Here is an 18,629-nt window from a genome sequence, read left to right as displayed (position 1 = left end):
CTGAGGTCTTTAAAGGACATCAGTGCCTTAAACTATTAGATAATTTAATTCTAGTTAAATTAGGCTTAATACGGATTTTATAGTAATTTATAGTGTCATGTTCTGGGCAGTAGTACATGACTTATTGAATTCCTATTTTATTAAATTAGTTAGTTCATTTAGTTTTAATTTATTAATTATATTTTTAAATTGTTTTCATATTTTATTTTTGGAAATAAATTTGATATGACTAATCTTCCTTTTATAATCTCATTTCTTAGCTTAGTTCATAAGAAAATATGTAAATTAACTAGGTATAATTATATTAGATTTTAAAAATTATGATTTTTTTTTTTTTTTTATGTTAGCTAAATTATACAAATTATACAAAGAAAGTCAATGAAACTCATTTGGAATTGTATGCACAATTTACTTAATTAGTGGTCCTTAGTTAATTGTAATGTACAATTAAAAATGTATTAATATTTATTTGGATTTTGAAGACATTAATATTTAATAAGAGTATACAAAAAAATTGTTTTTGTTTTAATGCCTGTATTTCAACAATTATTGCAGCCTAAGTATTAAATATAAGTATAGCTTATATATTCACTAGAAATTTTAATGTTGAGTTCAACCAAAATTTAGTTATGACATTTGTTTTAAATAATTTGCCTATAGAACAGATCTACGGAGTTATTTGACTATGGTTCATAAAATAGTAAACTAAAATAATAATTAAAAGACTGTATATTTAAATTATATAAAAAAAAAATCAAATCAAACCTTAACCCTTGTATCTTTTATGTAACTATAATGCATTTTGTAGCATTTATTTTGTGCTACCAACATAATGCCTGAAGAGTTTTATTTGTTTGTAAATTATCTTGCAAATAAAGCAGTTATAATATTAATTTTTTTTTTTCAGGTTTACACTTATATAATACTACATCATTGTTAAATAATTCTGAAGATGTATACATATGCCCTCAAAATTGTGGTAAAACCTACAAATATTATTCTAGCCTTTACAAACATTTAAAATATGAATGTAATAAAACACCACAATTGAAGTGTCTATTCTGTGATAAAATGGTTAAGCGGCCTGATAATTTAAAAAATCATATGCTAATAGTACACAAATATATATCAAAGAATAAAAACAATAATTAATTTACTTAAATTAGTTTATGAATCTTCAGATGAATAATATCTTTAAAAAAATATATGTACTAGCAATGGTTAGTTTTTAGTAATTACAAATTGTTAGGTATATTATTTTGTTATTAAAAATGTTAATTATTATTATTAATCATATATTTATTATGCATTTTAACGTAAGTTTTCTAGAGTAAATATTTAAATGTGTACCTATTTTGTTTGTATTGAATAATTAATTATTATATGCACATATTTAATAAAATAATTGATATTTGACAAGTATTTAGATTATTTTATATTAGATGAAGGCTATGGAATCATTTGATTTTGATTTGCAAAATAGTAAAACTAATAAAGCAATTACAAAGTGTTAACCTATCCAAACCCCAAAAAATATTATAACTTCAATTTTTATTATTTATGTATACCATCTTTTGAATCTTATATTATACTAATATAATGATATAATGATTAAATAAGTAGATTATTTGTAAACTATTTTGAAACCACTACAATATATATATATATTCACATATTGTTTAAATTATTAAATACATAACTTTTTTATTATTCATAATTTACTTATTTCTATTTTCCATATTAGTGCAGTGATGTTGTTATCCTTTTGTGTGTGATGTATATATTTTAATTTGTTTGATGAATTAACTATGAATAAACTATTAGTCAAGTATATTATTATTATTTTTATTTTGTTAATTATATTTTGTTACATTTTAAAATCAATATTTCATCTTGATTGATGGAACCCAATTAATTACAATTTTGTACAATGTCAATAAAGGTTTTTACTTCTTATGCTTAATATGCTTTATTGTATGCATATTTAGTAATATAAATTGTATTCAATAAATATTTAGATAATTTTTAGATTTGGTATAAACTTACATTTAAAAAAATATTATATAAAAATGTATGTTAATAATTGTTTTAGAACTGGTAAACAAAATTTTCTTTTGTAACAATTGCAATTAACGTTATGAATATAAGAGTAGTTTATATAATCATCAGAAGTGTGAATGTATAGTTTAACTAAAATTTAAATAGGACTACTGGTAGTACTTTAAAATTATTTTTTTCTTTTAACAGTATTCACTAATAAAGTAATAGGTTTATTTAATTTAATTTTAAAGAGCTTTTATAATATTAAGGGATTTTAGTTTTCTTACACTTAGCTTATTCATTAATGATGTATACATTAAACACATAAACATTTCATGTATAATAAACTGCCAATATTCCAAATTTAGCTCCAAGACCCAACAAACATTTAAAATACAAATACAATAAAGTGTCTTAATTAAACTATTTATTCTGTAATAAAATTGTTAAGCAATTTGATACATTAAACATCCAAAATCTGAGCTAATACTATACAAAATACAAATGCGTCTCAAATACTTTATATACTTCATTATTTATATAATTAATCTAATTATTTAATTGACAATGAAATTGATTAGTGTTTTGATTGAATTGGATGAGAGTTAAATTTGATTTGGGAGATAACATTTTCAAAATTACTGTAATTGAAAAAACAAAATTAATTTTATAAATTACATATATGTCTTCAGAATTATTGTTATTAAAAATGTATATCACATATCAATCTTATATTTAATTTGTAATTTTCTTTTTAAACAATTTTTCCTTAAATGAATTTTATGGAAACATTTGGTTATGGTTCATAAAATAATAGAACTAATATAAGAATAAAAGACTATATCCTTGAACTTTTTAACCGAATATACAGGATCAATCTTAACCTGTTTATATTTGATGTAACTATATAATATATGTTGAAGCATATATTTTGTTCTACCATCATTATAGCTGAAGTTTTTTTAAATTATCTTGCAAATATAAAATCATTGTCTTAAATCTTAATTTTCTTACTGAACCATGTATATTAAGTATGATATATATGTTCAATACCTCTAAAAATATAATTAATCTAAAATTTAAGTATTAAAAAAAAATGAACATGAAAAAATTGAGATAATATTTTTAGTTTTGAATTTGATAATATGTTACTGTAATATTAAATTACTAAAACAAAATTGGTTCTCTTGAACTTAGATATGATAATTTGATAATATGTGTGTTTATGAAAAAAATAACACAGTATGCAAAAATTACATTCTTTTATGACTATATATTTTGTAATGATTTCTTTCCTTATAGTGAATATTCAAACAGAATATTTTAAATTTATTAAGACAATTAGTTATTAAACCATGAACTTATTGATGTATTTATTGTTGTTTCTTAGACGTAGATTTAGTCTTATTAGATTTCATATATATTAGTAGGTAACAAAATTTATTTATAAATATTAAAACTTGTATTAATATGTCCCTCTTAATAATAAAATTGTCATGGTTAACCATTAAATACAAATTAAGTTTTTTAATATTATTTATGTTAGTCGTGCTGTAAGACATTCTGTATGATTATTTTTATTTTTTAAATTATTTTATTAGTTTGTTGAATTAACTATTCAATCAAATACATTATTGCTTATTTTGTTAGTTAAATAATATTAGAGTATTTGAGTATGTAAAAATTAATAACAAACTTTAGTATTTGATCGATGGAATATTATTGAAAATAACCACAACATTTTCCTTATATTCTATGCTTTATTATATGCATATTTAGTATTATAATTTGTATTAAATGAATGCTTGAATTTTATATTATAATTTTTTCTGATTTGGAATACATTTATAATTGAAAAGATTACATACAAAATTGTTATTTGTTTTAGTGCCTGTAACCAATTATATATGCAACAACAATTGCGGTCGAAGTTATAAATATAAGCGTAGTTTATATAATCACCAGAAGTTTGAATGTGGAGTTCCGCCAAAATTTGGTTGTAATCTTTGTTTTAAAAAATTTGCCCAAAGGGGAAGTCTACGAAAACATATGATGTTGGTTCATAAAATACTAGAAGGCTGAAGTAGTTTAACAAATAAAAGATTATACCAAACCTTGATCTTTTATGTAACTATAATGAAAGAGAAGCATAGGTATATTTTGTCTTATTAATCAAATTCCTGAAAAGTATAATTATCTTGCTAATAAAGCTATTACAATATTTTATCTTTTCTTTTCACAGATCTATGTGTATTAAATAATATGCTGTTAACTCTGAAGAAATAAAATAAAATTTTTAAAAAAAACACAAAAGAATACATAGAAAAGTTAAATATTCTTACTTTTAAATTTTATAACAGGTCAGTTTGCTGTAATATTAAAACTAAAATCATAAAATAGATTCTACTGAACTAAAATTATATGTGTGTATAGTAATAGAATAGATATTACACATGCAGGAATCAAATTTTGAACATTATTGAATGATTTAAGTACTACAATGAATATTCAAATTGTATTCTGATTTTATTATATCATGAACTATTCATATATTTATTTGTTTTCTGCTTATAACTTTATTTATATATATTAGATACTATAATATATCTTAAATAACAAGAAATGTAAATATTATTAAAACTATTATTAATATGTTTCTTATACTAAAAAAAATTATATAGCTAACCATTTAAATAAACAAATTATTATTCTTATTATAATTTTTTTTTTTAAGTATACTTATCTCTATTTTCTACATTATTTGAAAGTTCAGTGATATTTTTTCCTTAAATATTTAATGTACCTTTTAATTTGTTTGTTAAATTAACTTAATCATTCAAAGGTATTATTATTTTTTATATTTTGTTAGCTAAATATTATTAAAGTATAAAAAATTATTGCTTGATCTTTTGGTGTTTAATGGATCAATAAAAATTCCGCACAACATTTTCTCAACTCTTTACTACGCTTTATTATATGCATATTTAATAATATAATTTGTATTAAACAAATGCTTGAATTATTTTATAGCTATTATTCCCCAATTTTGGATATACTTATTTTAAAAAGATTGATTAGAAAATAATATTGTTTGTTTTAGTGCCTGTTAACTGTTTTATTTGCAACAATTGCGGTCGAAGTTATAAATATAAGCGTAGTTTATTTAATCACCAGAAGTTTGAATGTGGAGTTCCGCCAAAATTTGGTTGTAATCTTTGTTTTAAAAAATTTTCCCAAAGGGGAACTTTACGAAATCATTTAATTTCGATTCATAAAATAATATAACTATTACAACAATTAAAATACTGTATACATAAACAATAAACTATATAACTGATTACTAATTAAACTATATCTTTACCTTTTTATCTTTTATATAATTATAATGCATTTTTTAAACATACATCGTGTTTTACCAACATAATGCATGAAGAGTTAATTTCCTGTTAACTAATTTTTAAATAAAGACATAAACCATGATATTCAATAATTTCACCTTTTTTATATGTATATTAAAACAACATCTTCTTTTAATAATTCTGAATATGTGCATGTGTATACCTGCTTATTTTTTTTATTTTTCTTGAGTAGACAATAATTAACGGACTTTGTTTTTTGATCAATGAAATTTAAATGATATTTGGCACAAATATTTCTTAACATTTTATGTTTTTATTAAATACATATTTAATGTAATACATTACAAATTTTAAGAAAATACTTGAATTTTTTTATAACTATTATTTTCAGATTTTGGGTATGCTAATATTTAAAAAGATTACACAGCAAATAATATTATTTGTTTTAGTGCCTGTTAAACTTTTTTTTTTTTAGGAACATGTGTGGCTGAAGTTTCTGAAGTTATAAATTTAAGCGTGGTTTATATATTCACTAAAAAGTATATGAGTTCAATCAAAATTTAACTTAAAATTTTGTTTGAAATTATTTGCCTACAGATCATATCTACAGTATTACTTGGTCAGAATTTATAACATTTTATTGAAATAAAATTTAATATATACCTATAAAATGTATCTTTCCCTCTATCTTTAATGTGATTTTACATTATTTTATGCATTTCAAAATTTATATTATTATATCAAATTTTAAAATAAAGTATTTGTCAAATATTCTGTTATTAAAATTGATAATTAATATTGTTATTGATACAAATGTTATTTTAATTTTTGTTTATTTTAGCATGCTTCACTGAAATAATAATATTTTATTATTGACCATATCTTTAATCAAGTTCCTTAACCTAATACTAAGTCAGTTTTCTACTATCAACTGTTAAATATTGCATACATTTTTAAATATTATTTTCATTGAGTTATTTAGTAAACAATTAGTATGGCGGTAAATAAGTATACTAAAAAAACTTTATATTTCACTAAAAAAATAAATATTGTGTATAGCATTTGTGTTTGGCAACAAAACAAATTAAAAATATCATAATAATATTTGAAGATACTTCAAAAGTGTATAATATTGTATTAAAAAGACACAGGCTATAGTTTAATAAGTGATTATATCTTAATTAATATGTTTATTTCCAATTATAGGTTGTTAAGTTTCTTGTTATTTTTTATGTTACTTATATCTTATGTATGTAGAAGTAGAACAAATATAATACTGCAATATTATGTTGTATAAATAAACCATTTTCATTATATTACTAGAAACATAACATTCATAAGTATGATTTTTTTCTTATTTTTATCAAAAGATCATTAAAGTAAACAGTTGTTTCTGTCCAATATACAAAAAGCATAGTAAAACTTCATTTTGTATATCAAATATTGATAATCATATGGTACAAATTAAAGTATTATCTCTTATAAAAAATTAATTATTAATTATTTTAACATTGTTTACTTTATAAAAAAAAAATTTATTTATTAATAATATATAATATATACTTTATATTTAAAGATATTGTAAATTATTAATTACATTTAAAACATTCTACAAAGTATAAATATTTAAAAATAGCTTCTGTGTAGTTACAGATTTAATGCCAAAAAACTTATATCTAAATAAGGATATCTATAACTTGTAATTATTTTTTATACTTTTGTTTTTATTTATATTTAAAATGATGCTATATATATTTATACATATTTGTTTATTAATACGTAATATTTTTATCTACCAAAAATATTAAGATTCAATGATAATAAAAAAATGTAATTTAAATTTATTATAGTAACTAGGTTCTTCCTCTAACTAATAAATTAATAATATTATTGTTGGTCTTTCATTTAAAATATTAATAGAAGAAATTAATTATAAAAATAATTTTATATCATTAAATGTACCTAATTTGTAGTATTTAACTGTAACACACTTAACTTAATATTTGGTGATACTACACCTAAGGTCTGAAATTATTTAGTGGTGTTACTAAGTTAAATAAATTTCTTGATATTATATTTCTGTTACTATTTTTTTGAATTTAGTTTCTTTATGAATTTTTGAAAATAATTTGAATTTGTTATTTATCTATGATGCATGGAACGTATTGGTTATGACTGCACTACCTGCAATTGTCAATATATAAGGTATTTAAATGTTAGAACTAAGTCTATCCTGTATAATATTTTTGTTTTATACACAATTATATTAAATTTATTTTCAGCTTATTCATATTACCTGAATATATATATATATATATATATATTAATCAAATTAAATTAACTCATTAATGCATCAAAATGTTTCATACCCAACTCATCAAAAAATGTATGTTCCCAGTATTATTAATCAATAATCATATTACATTATTTATATTATTTTGTTATTATTCTAGTGGATTAAGAAGTTATTACACTCTATTGTTATAAATAAAATGTATATTTGCTGTTTTTCCAAAGTGTTTATCTGAATACCAGTGCATGAGTTATGGTAATTATTATTACAAATACAAAATATTTAAAATACACAACAAAAATCAATTGTATCAATTTAAAATTTCATTGTACTACTTGTTGGTAAATATTTTGATTAGAATATATTGATATATTGATCTCAAATACCGTGAGTTCTGCATAGATGTATAATTGCATTTATTGAATAAAGTGTTACCAACTTGATGTGTTGTTTTATTGATTTCAAAATTCTGTTATATGAATGTATAATATATGTATTATAATATATAAATATTATATTTTTGATTTATTGTGTGATATTCGATTTTGTTTCATAGCGCTTATTTTTACTATTATTAACTAAAATAATATAAAAAAATCTATATTGTGTATTAATACAAGGTATTATAATACCTACTATATATATATATATATATATATTAGGTACATATAGTTATATAGTATAAGTAAACCTTCTTATAGCATTTGCTGTTAAGCTTTTTATTATTGATATTACAATGTATAGTAGTTAATCCGATGTGTTGTTTTTTGTGATTTAATTTTGCGCTATCTTTTGTTTTTACAGAAAACAACAATTACTTTGCATTCCCATGTCATCGTTGCAATAGAATGTACAAGCACAGAGCTAGCTTGAATAGTCATCTAAAGCTTGAATGCGGTGTAGCACCACAATTCCATTGCATCGCGTGTGGTAGACAATTCACTTGGAAGCAACATCTGAAGCGTCATATGGTTGCCGTGCACAAGCTTTTGAATATAAAATAATAAAGCGTCTAAGAAATATATATGTATATTGGTAATATTACTACAGCTAGTTCAAAATAAAATTTTTTTTTTTCTACAATTTATTTGTTGAAATTTTGAAATACGAGATCTGTTTAAAAACTACCGTGAGTAGTAGCGGCTATTCTCTAGTAAAGGTGTAGCGACTGCTACACCTTTAAGTAGAGGTGGGTGGGGTGGGTGGTCTATGTAATTTTTGTATGCTAATAAATAATAATACAGAATATTATGATAATACTTTGGAATATTTTAATAGTATATTAGTATCTATTTTTTTTAACATGTTGAATAAACTATTCAGTATATGGGGTGTTATATGAATGAATATTATTGAGGTGGGTGGTTATTTCTTATGTTTCGCTACACCTATATTTTTAAGTATAGCCGCCACTGACTGTGACAAATATTACCTATAATGGCTAATTTAATTAATACGGTATAGCATTAAACAAAATATAGATTTCAATTAAGTATTCTATAAATAAGTATTCAACATTTTATAAAAAAAGATTTTTCAAAAGCACTCAAAACAATTGTGAAATCGAATCGCAAATTTGTAGCTGTTAAAAAATTGTTTGTGGTTTCGCATCTTCTATTCTTTTAAACTAAAATGTGTTGTTTTTTGAGACTAAATACTATATTAAAAATACAATGATATTAAGGTGTAGATTAAATAAAAAATAAATATAATAATAGAACTTAAATCCTTAACTTTGAAAAATGTTTGTAAAACTAATGAAAAATGGCACAATCGCATTTCGTACAGAGTACTTAGGATCTTTGCATAATATTATGTAAAATAATAAAATAAAATCTCGGTAATTTTGACACAGATCAAGTTTATAAATAAATTATGATATTGTACAAATTATGTCTATTGAATATTTCATCTAGTCCTAATCCAATAATATATGAATATAATATTATATATACATATTTTTTTTTATACTTCAAGCAAATATATGATTTGAATGTGTGATTTAGTTAATTATTTTAGTGATAATAGGTATTTTAAATATGTATATAAAATCATACTTACATTCCCCTTGAATTATTGTCTGTTTAGATGAATAAATAATTTAACCATTATATTCGTATTGTATTATAATTTGTTCATTGTTAGAATATACCTACTGGTGCTTAGGCGTGGCTATAGGCTTTTAATTTTTTTTTTTTTGTGGGGGGTGTGGGGGGAGGCCACTGAAATTTTTAGATGATAAAATAAGGTATGGTGATAGCCATTTTTACATAGGTATTATACTAACAAATTACTTATTAGTTAATATTAAAAAAAAATAGGCATTTTTTAAATGTTACAACAAAAATAAATTAGCCATAAGTATTATCCAAAGTAATAATTGCTTATCAAATTATTTGAATGAGATTCTAACCATTTTATAGGCATCAACCATATCCCCTATCAAACATTATATAGTTACACCTATGACTGTTTTCAATTTATTTCTGTGTTTAACTACTATCTGTTTGCGAATAATATTATAATCTATAACTTCCACGCTAAAATTGTTTTTAAGTGTGTACACTTTGAAGAGTTTTGTGAGCTAGCAAATAATTTTGCAATTAAAATACTACTAACTAATTATACCTAAAATATATTCGGAATGCTATTATAATTTACGCAGATTAAACAATTATATTATTTACAACTAAATAACCTATTCAGTGATCATTGTGTATTGAATAGCGTTTTACTTTTGTCATCTTATATTGAAATTTATATATTCAAATCATCATTAAAATATGATTTTTATTGCATAACTTGTTATTTATGATTTATGCTTATTTTTTTTAAACACGGTTTTCTAATATTTTATGTAAGGGAAATAGTTTTTGTATATTATCTTTTAAATTCTGAGCTATTTTATAATTTTTACTTACTCTTAAATATACATTCTAGTAATGACAGTATTTTTTCAGATGGGTTTGCAAATACTTTGATTTATTTAGATTATTCTAAATGTGATAAACAGTATTAACTTTATTCTGATTTTATGTTCCGTTTGAAATATGAATTTGATGTAGAACCAAAGTTAAGATGTGCAATGTGAGGTCATCTGTTCAAATAGAAACAAAACTTGAAACAGCGTAATATAATGAATATTAATATTGTAAAGTATAATATAAATGTATATACATGATTTTTGGATTTAAGATTTAAGCATTCATAATATTTAGTAGATGAATTTATCTAATTCTTTATTGTACATCATTTTGTGTTATTTTTAAATGTATTATGAAAATTGTTCATAATTTATTTTACATTATATCTTTAAATCTATGTTTTGGGTAAATCAACTGTAATAGAAGTGATTATTTAAAACTATATAGTAATTGTTGTGAGCGGTTGTGATTAACACTTTGTTATTGATGTCGATACAAGTATAAAAGATTATTGGTGAAAAAAATAAGAGTATGCAATTAATATACTATAAGATGTCATATATCTACATTAAGGTTTTAATTGGAATATGTCAATGTGGTTTTTGGTTGGACATAGATATATTTAAGATAATTATCACGTTAACTATGTGTTGGCAAATTAATATTTTATAAGTACTTATTATAGTCGTATAGACTATACTAAATTGTATTGTTTTTTTTTTTAAATAATTTAAAATACTTATTTTAATTTGATTCAAAGATTCAGTTTATTACAATATGTACTACATATATTTTAGATACACTTTTATGAGAAAAATTATTTTAGTAAGTATAACATTTAGATTAATATATTTATCTATTTATGGAGACTGTAATTTTTGAGGAGAATGGGCCTATTTTTGATAGATATTTTAATAATATTTTTTATAACACTATAACAGATAGTATGCAAATAATAGAAAAAATTGTGTTATCAAAAAATTTAGCTTAATATTATAATATTTAAAATTGTAATAAAATAAGAAATTAACAATGAATTACATTTTGCATATTTTTGATTGTTTATCTAACAGCTGATATAATTATTATCACATGTACCTTAAATTCAGAAATTTTTTAAAATACTTAACATATTTTTAAGCAAAAATTAGTTTAGGTTACTTTCAATCATGAATTAAAAAAAATATAATTTTTTTCAATTTTGGCGTAGCTAAAAAAAAATATTTACTATCAAGAATTAGCTAGTTATGGGAATATATCTTAATATACGCTAGAAGTCTACTATTGTGTATGTCACCGCATGATATAAATTTATAAATAATGCTGCATGACAAATACACCTACTTAGTAAGTCTTTATCTAACTGAATTTTTTTTTATTGTTATAGGTTTTTGGTATCCAAATGAAGCGAATGTTTGGGAATGTCATACATGTAAAAAAAAGTATAAACATCGACAGAGCTTACAAAACCATAAAAAATTTGAATGTGGTGTTGAAAAAATGTTTCAATGTCGTATTTGTAATAAACGATTTAGGTACAAATGTAGTCTCAATTCACATTTGGGTATTATTCATAAAATATTTGCATAAATAATTTATGTTTAAAATTACATATATATAAATATTATAAATCACACCAAATAGGATTACAGTTATAGAAGAAATATTGAATTCATGGAACATAAGTTATTATAGTAAAATTAGTGTGATTATTTATTAGTTTGTGTGATTTATTTTCACAGATTCATTAATACTTTTTTGGTTTATAATTTTATTACATTGCAACTTAAAAATTGACAAAATTAAAATGGTGTTATTGTAAATAAACAAATATGTTACACAAAATCTACAACCTATTGTATTTATTTCAGCTAGTAATATTGTTTTTTTTTTTTTTATTATTGCAACCTTCATTAGAATATTATAACTTTTATGAAAACTCAATTAAAATGAATTAACTGAAACCTAAAAAAATGTCTTTTTTTGAGAATTTTAAGTAATACTTAATACTTTTATATTTTTGTAAATAGATTTTTCATTTTTTTTATTTGATTATCGATTATTTCGGTAATTAGCGATATTCAGTAATTATTATTTTATCGTTTAATTAATATCGTTCATATTTTCTAATTTGTTTTAGTATGAAAATCACACAAGATTTGTTAATAATTATTTATTTTATTCATTTATGTGTAAAATATAATACTAAATTAATATTATTACAATTTATTAATATTCATAACAATTTTATTTTTCTGCTTAGACCAGTGGTCGGCAACCTTTTTGGACTCCCGGGCCACATTCATAAATTAATAAGAGTTCGCGGGCCAAACAAAAATAAAAATGTTATATTCCAAATTATTTATTAAAAAAAAAAATTTATACAATAGACGCGCGGGCCGCCGGTTGCCGACCACTGGCTTAGACTAAACGCTAATGAAATATTTATTTTAAATTAAATCTCTCATCAAATCGGGTGAGTGCCCCTGATATTATATTTATCTATACAAATAAGTGTACTTATAAGATAATACTAAATGTTGCATACTAAATTACACATCAAACCTGATTCTAAATAAATCAATACATACAAAATTGTTTTCTATGCCACTCTATTTGCCTTAATGTCTACCTATATATCATCCCTATTCCCACTTACAATTTCTCAAATGTTGCGTAGGTCTTACTTTAATGACTATACTATAGTCACTATAGTCTTTAAGTATAATTTAGATTCCTAATATATCTAGTAAATTTTTCTTTACATGGGTAGTATAAATTATGTTTAAAATATGAATATATTATTAAGTTAAAATATGCTGTATTATTTATTTTAAATTTAAACTGTATTTCTTAAAGTGAATACCTATTATCAATTTTAGTTTTACAAACACCTAATTAGATGATTGTTAATCGTTATCCCTGGTATCTAATAAAAAATAGTATCTAATGTAATAATTATTTACTGCTTGTTGCTTAACGCTTGATTAAACAAACGAACATTCTATTATGTATATTTAATTTTAGTTAAAAACTATTTAGGGATGACCGGGAATAGTTGTTGTACCGTCACATAAAACTGGTACCATTTACCATACTTATCATTTTAATTATCTAAATATATTAGATTTTATAAAATACTTATTTAAAAACTTCTTTAATAACTTTAACTTTTTCTTTATGATTTACAGTTAGAATTTAAACTTTTTTCTTTACAAATATTATATCATTATATACAGGGTGTAATAAATAGAACTGATTTAAGAAATAACTTTTATTCTAATTAATATTTCAATTTTTTTTTTAATTAATTATTAAGAGACCCTAGCGTTACATATATAATTTAATTTTTTTTTGTTTATTTTTAGTACTGAAAATAAAAAAATTTAAAATAGCCAATTTATGAATCTAATTATAAGAACAATTTTGATGGTAAAAAGATTTATCTAAGTCAAGTAGTTTATTTTTTAGAATTTTTTTAAAATATCAATATTTTTTGATTAAATTAATTTGGAACGTAATAACTTTTTTAAAAATATGATTTTTGAGAATTTGCTGACATAAGTATATTTCTTAAATTATTTATTCATTATAGAATATTAACAATTGTTGTCATACGTTTAAGTAACATAATCTTTTTTTTTTTTTTTGTCAAGTCTATCTGTTACACTGTATATAATATTATAAAGCAAAATAAAATCATTGCTTGCGCGTGTTGTTTGGCTTTAGAAACAAATTGCTATAATGACATTTTAACTGTGATAAATACAATTATAGGTTCTCAGTATGTTGAAGATTATTTTGTACAATATTTGTAACAATTAACAACTATTATGGGCTTTAACCTGAGTTATAATTTATTTGAATTTTGTACCGGTCTCCCCTATCCAATTAATTATTTTATTCTTATTCTTATTTAATGCACGTTCGCGGTACATCGTGACCATAATGAAAAAAATAATATTTTTTTCTAGATGCCACACATGATATATTTAATATAACACGATGAAATCTAAATTTGCACAAGGATTTTTTTCCACAGATTAAAAATGTATTTTCACGGTTTTTTTCGTTCTTAGGGGTTTCAGAAACATTCACTTGTCCTAAATGCGGACGTACTTATGACAAACGACCGAGTTTCGCTAAACATTACAAATTTTGCGGCGTAGACTTCGAATGTGAATACTGTGGTAAAAAATATTCTAGATCGGATTCCGTAAAGAAACATCAGAGAATGGCTCATTCTCTGTACTCTTAAAACTATACTAAAATATTGTGTTCTAAACAAAATTTTATTTATTTATTTTATTTACTCGTATTTACATTTTATAATTTTCGATACAAATTTAAATGTTTTGTGTAATTTTAATGTATATTTTTAAGTACATACTATTATCGTATCATTAATTAGATTATAAATTGTACCTGTAAATATGTGGACACTTGTTAAAATAATCAAACAAACGATATTTTTTGAAAAAATAACCTTGTGTTCGTCAATTGTTTTTATTATAATTATAAATATCCACAGCAACTAAATTAGTTTAACAATTATATAATGTTAACAGGGTTGTGTTTGATTATTATTATTATTATTATTATTATTATTATTATGACCTGTACGAAATTTGGCATGTAACTCCATAATATTATACATATATATATATTTTATACTTCCGTTTCGATATATTTAACAATTTATTTTAAACATCTTTAAGTAATCAATGTACATTTTATTCTAGTGTGCTGGAAGTTAAATAAACAAGACTTTGTGATTGTTGACGAACGGTATCAATGTCCCAACCAGTGTGGCAGAAGTTACAAAGCGTTACATGGTGTCAGACAACATTTACGCTATGAATGCGGTGTAAGGCCTAAATTCTCATGCGCAGTGTGTATGAAATGTTTTGCGTATAGAAACGTGCTGAAAATTCATATGTCAACGGTACATAACAAATTCGGCAATTTCTTAATATAATTATCGATTTCAAGATCGAATTATATATTGTACCTATTCACATTGTATATAGATAAACTTTTGTTCTAAACAAATAATAAAAATAACTAAGATGTATGAGTGAAATAAAATATTAATAAAAACACATTTAAACCATTAATAAGTAAAACACTATTATTTTTCATAAAAATGAACATGCTTTTCATATTTATATTATAACAAAGTATAATTTTAGTTTAATCTTCCATAGCAGTATTTTATAATTTTGAATAAAAACTATATATATAAGTTACAATAATTATAAAATATGTTTGAAATAAATGTATATTTTTGAGATATTTTTATAATATTATGTATACACATGTACTTTGATAATAAATTAATAAATTAAAATCAAGCTCTCTAATACGTATAAATATATATATTGTATTGATAAAATATTTACTTTTACAATTTAATCAATATTGTCCCACTGGAGTATAGAACATTGAAATAGGTATTATCATAACAATAAAATATCGTTATCGATGATATTTATAAATGCATTTTTAATAAATATTTCACTTTTAAATTATTACATTTAAAAGCTACATAATGATTTCTGATTAATATTTAAAAAAATCAGGTGAATTTACTCTAACGTGTATTTAATTTTTATATGTGAGTTATGGAAGTTTAAGAGGACGCCATATTCGCATGTGTTGTCTCTGTCTTACTAACGTACACCATAACAAATTTTTGTTCAGTAGAATACATTTTGTGACATTAGCTTTAATATTAGAGTAAATTTACCTATTATCAAATTTAAAGGTAAGAATATTATGTAGACAATGACATATAATTTTAATGATATTATTATTTTAAAGTGAGTTACAGCTATGTAAAATATAACAACTTTAAAATGATAATATCAATAAAATCATGTGTCATTGTCTAGATAATATTCTTACCTTTATATTTGATGATAGGTAAATTCACTCTAATATTAAAGTTAACGTCACAAAATGAATTATGCTGAACGAAAATATGTTATGATGTACGTTAGTAAGACGCAGAGACAAACACATGCCGGTTTGGCGTCCTCTCAAGTAATAGTTAAATAAAATATATTTTTGGTATTGATTTTTATTACTATTATATATTAAGCACCTATGTACCTATTATACGTTTTCTCACACAATTAATGAAGAAAATTGGAAAGAACAAGGTTATAACCATTATAGTCATATATTTAAGTTTTAATTTTTACACGTTTGCCAGAAACTTATAATCAGTATTTATTTCAGACCTTTTATCCCGAGGAGGAGGGTATTGTACATTTCGGGGGGGGGGGGAGTATACCATAGAAGTAAATAATAATGAAAATTATAAATATTGTATACATTTTTCTCAAGGAAGGCCCCCCTGAAATAAACACTGTTTATAATATTAGAAATATGCTAACTGGGTTAGTTTAATTTATTAAATGATTTGTGTTTTATGTATATATATATATATGGAGGCGTAAGCATATATCAGGGGAGGTGCGAGGTAAATATTGATATTTTTAGATCAACAATAATTTTGTTGAAATGTTTATCTAATAAAAATCCAGCGTTATCATGTCGCCCGAATATTCACAAACCATAAATATATTATATTTTGTCCAACAATAGCAGTAGTCGTTTTTTTAAAAATATTTTTTGTTATACTAAATAATATGTATAGCTAGATTTTTGTCATAAAATTAAAAATACTTGAATATTTAAATAATATGAAATTGTAATTTATTTATTCATGGGTGGCGCGATTATTTATTTTTATTTTTAGGGATGCGTGAAACAAAAAAGCTTGGGAACTGCTGTGTTATAATATTATAGGATAAAAAACTTAATATTTATTTTTTATAGGTACCTATTAAAGTACCTCTAACATTTATAAAAATAAATTTATCATACTCATTACTCGTAGATGCAATGGTTAGGTATTTTGTGTGTGCTTACTTAAAATATTGAATATAGATATACTTCGCATGTTTTATGATAAAAAATGGTATGATATTAAATAAAATTATAACCATTTAAATATTCAATTAGTTACAAGAACATTTCGATTTATTATCAGGCATTTCGTTTTTAATAATTTCCCTATTTTTATGGAAAGATAAATTATATAATTATTAAATGGTTTTAAAAATTCGATCGTGTAATACCAAAAGCATAAAAAAATACCTATATATTTTTGCTTTATTTAAGTACCTATTAAATACGTAATGTAAAAACAAAATATTGGTTATTATATCATTTTATTATTAGCACGTATGGATATGTTGAAAATACAAAACAAAAAAATTTAATTTTACTTCATTCTAAAATGTATTTATTTTATATTCATCATTTTCATAATTCCTATAGCAAATTATGTCCAGTGTGTTGGCCAAACCCTAATTGGATTATGTGTATTTAGTAATATAATTTAAAACGAATATAAGTTAATGTTTATTAGTAATGTTTTACTTTTGTAGAGAAACACTGATTTAAAAAAAATAATACACAGCTTTTTGTATAAATGCTTCGCTCTGAATAGTGTTTATAAACGATCAGGCTAATGTGACGCATTTCAGGTACTAGAGTTTGGCGTTGTGTCAATGAACATTGCAGTCGCAGTTACAAGAACAAATTTCATTTGACCTACCACTTGAAGTATGAATGTGGAAAACAACCCTTATACAAATGCGACTTTTGTCTAAGGATGTTTTCGAGAAATTCAAATATGAAGAAACACATGTTCACAGTACATAAATATATTAGTCCCTGACTTTCTTCTTAGAAGTAAATTTTTAATTATTTAACAATGGTATATATAATTCTGTTATAGGCAATCAAACTATAAGAATGTAATGAAAAAACAAGTGAACAAATTGATTTGAAATCATTTTATATAGGTATCACTTAATTTCACTTTTGTTTTATATACCTACAGTATTAAATTTAATATAACATTTCTGATACAAAATAACTTTTTATGACTACTTCTTGTTCTTCAGTTAAATTTCGAAGATACTAAAATAATATAAA

General features: G+C 22.3%; 1 protein-coding gene and 2 long non-coding RNA genes across 4 annotated transcripts; all 3 read left to right on the top strand.

Moving 5' to 3' along the window:
- The first annotated feature begins 3,788 nt into the window (after nt 1-3,788).
- On the top strand, nt 3,789-6,739 carry LOC132920703 (uncharacterized). Its single transcript, XR_009660765.1, has 3 exons — nt 3,789-4,193; nt 4,283-4,400; nt 5,141-6,739. It is a non-coding gene; the product is annotated as an uncharacterized LOC132920703 (long non-coding RNA).
- A 500-nt stretch (nt 6,740-7,239) lies between these two features.
- On the top strand, nt 7,240-8,775 carry LOC132920704 (uncharacterized). Of its 2 annotated transcripts, XR_009660767.1 has the most exons (3): nt 7,240-7,785; nt 7,853-7,947; nt 8,497-8,775. It is a non-coding gene; the product is annotated as an uncharacterized LOC132920704 (long non-coding RNA). The 2 variants fall into 2 exon arrangements; XR_009660766.1 differs by having other exon boundaries at nt 7,240-7,947.
- Nucleotides 8,776-12,018: 3,243 nt separating this feature from the next.
- LOC132919145 (transcription factor E4F1-like) lies at nt 12,019-18,382 on the top strand. Its single transcript, XM_060980490.1, has 3 exons — nt 12,019-12,151; nt 15,359-15,561; nt 18,176-18,382. The coding sequence occupies exons 1-3, from the start codon at nt 12,019-12,021 to the stop codon at nt 18,239-18,241; spliced, it is 402 nt and encodes a 133-aa protein (XP_060836473.1). The 3' UTR covers nt 18,242-18,382.
- Nucleotides 18,383-18,629: the final 247 nt, after the last annotated feature.

The sequence above is a fragment of the Rhopalosiphum padi genome, chromosome 2, assembly GCF_020882245.1.
Source record: "Rhopalosiphum padi isolate XX-2018 chromosome 2, ASM2088224v1, whole genome shotgun sequence".
NCBI lineage: Eukaryota > Metazoa > Arthropoda > Insecta > Hemiptera > Aphididae > Rhopalosiphum > Rhopalosiphum padi.
This window is presented reverse-complemented; position numbering and strand designations above follow the sequence as displayed.

Coding starts and splice junctions, on each gene's coding strand:
- LOC132919145 (XM_060980490.1), top strand. CDS start 12,019: ATGAAGCGAATGTTTGGGAATGTCATACATGTAAAAAAAAGTATAAAC. Junction 12,152..15,358: donor ATTTGTAATAAACGATTTAG/GTACAAATGTAG, acceptor ATTTTATTCTAG/TGTGCTGGAAGTTAAATAAA. Junction 15,562..18,175: donor TGAAAATTCATATGTCAACG/GTACATAACAAA, acceptor GACGCATTTCAG/GTACTAGAGTTTGGCGTTGT.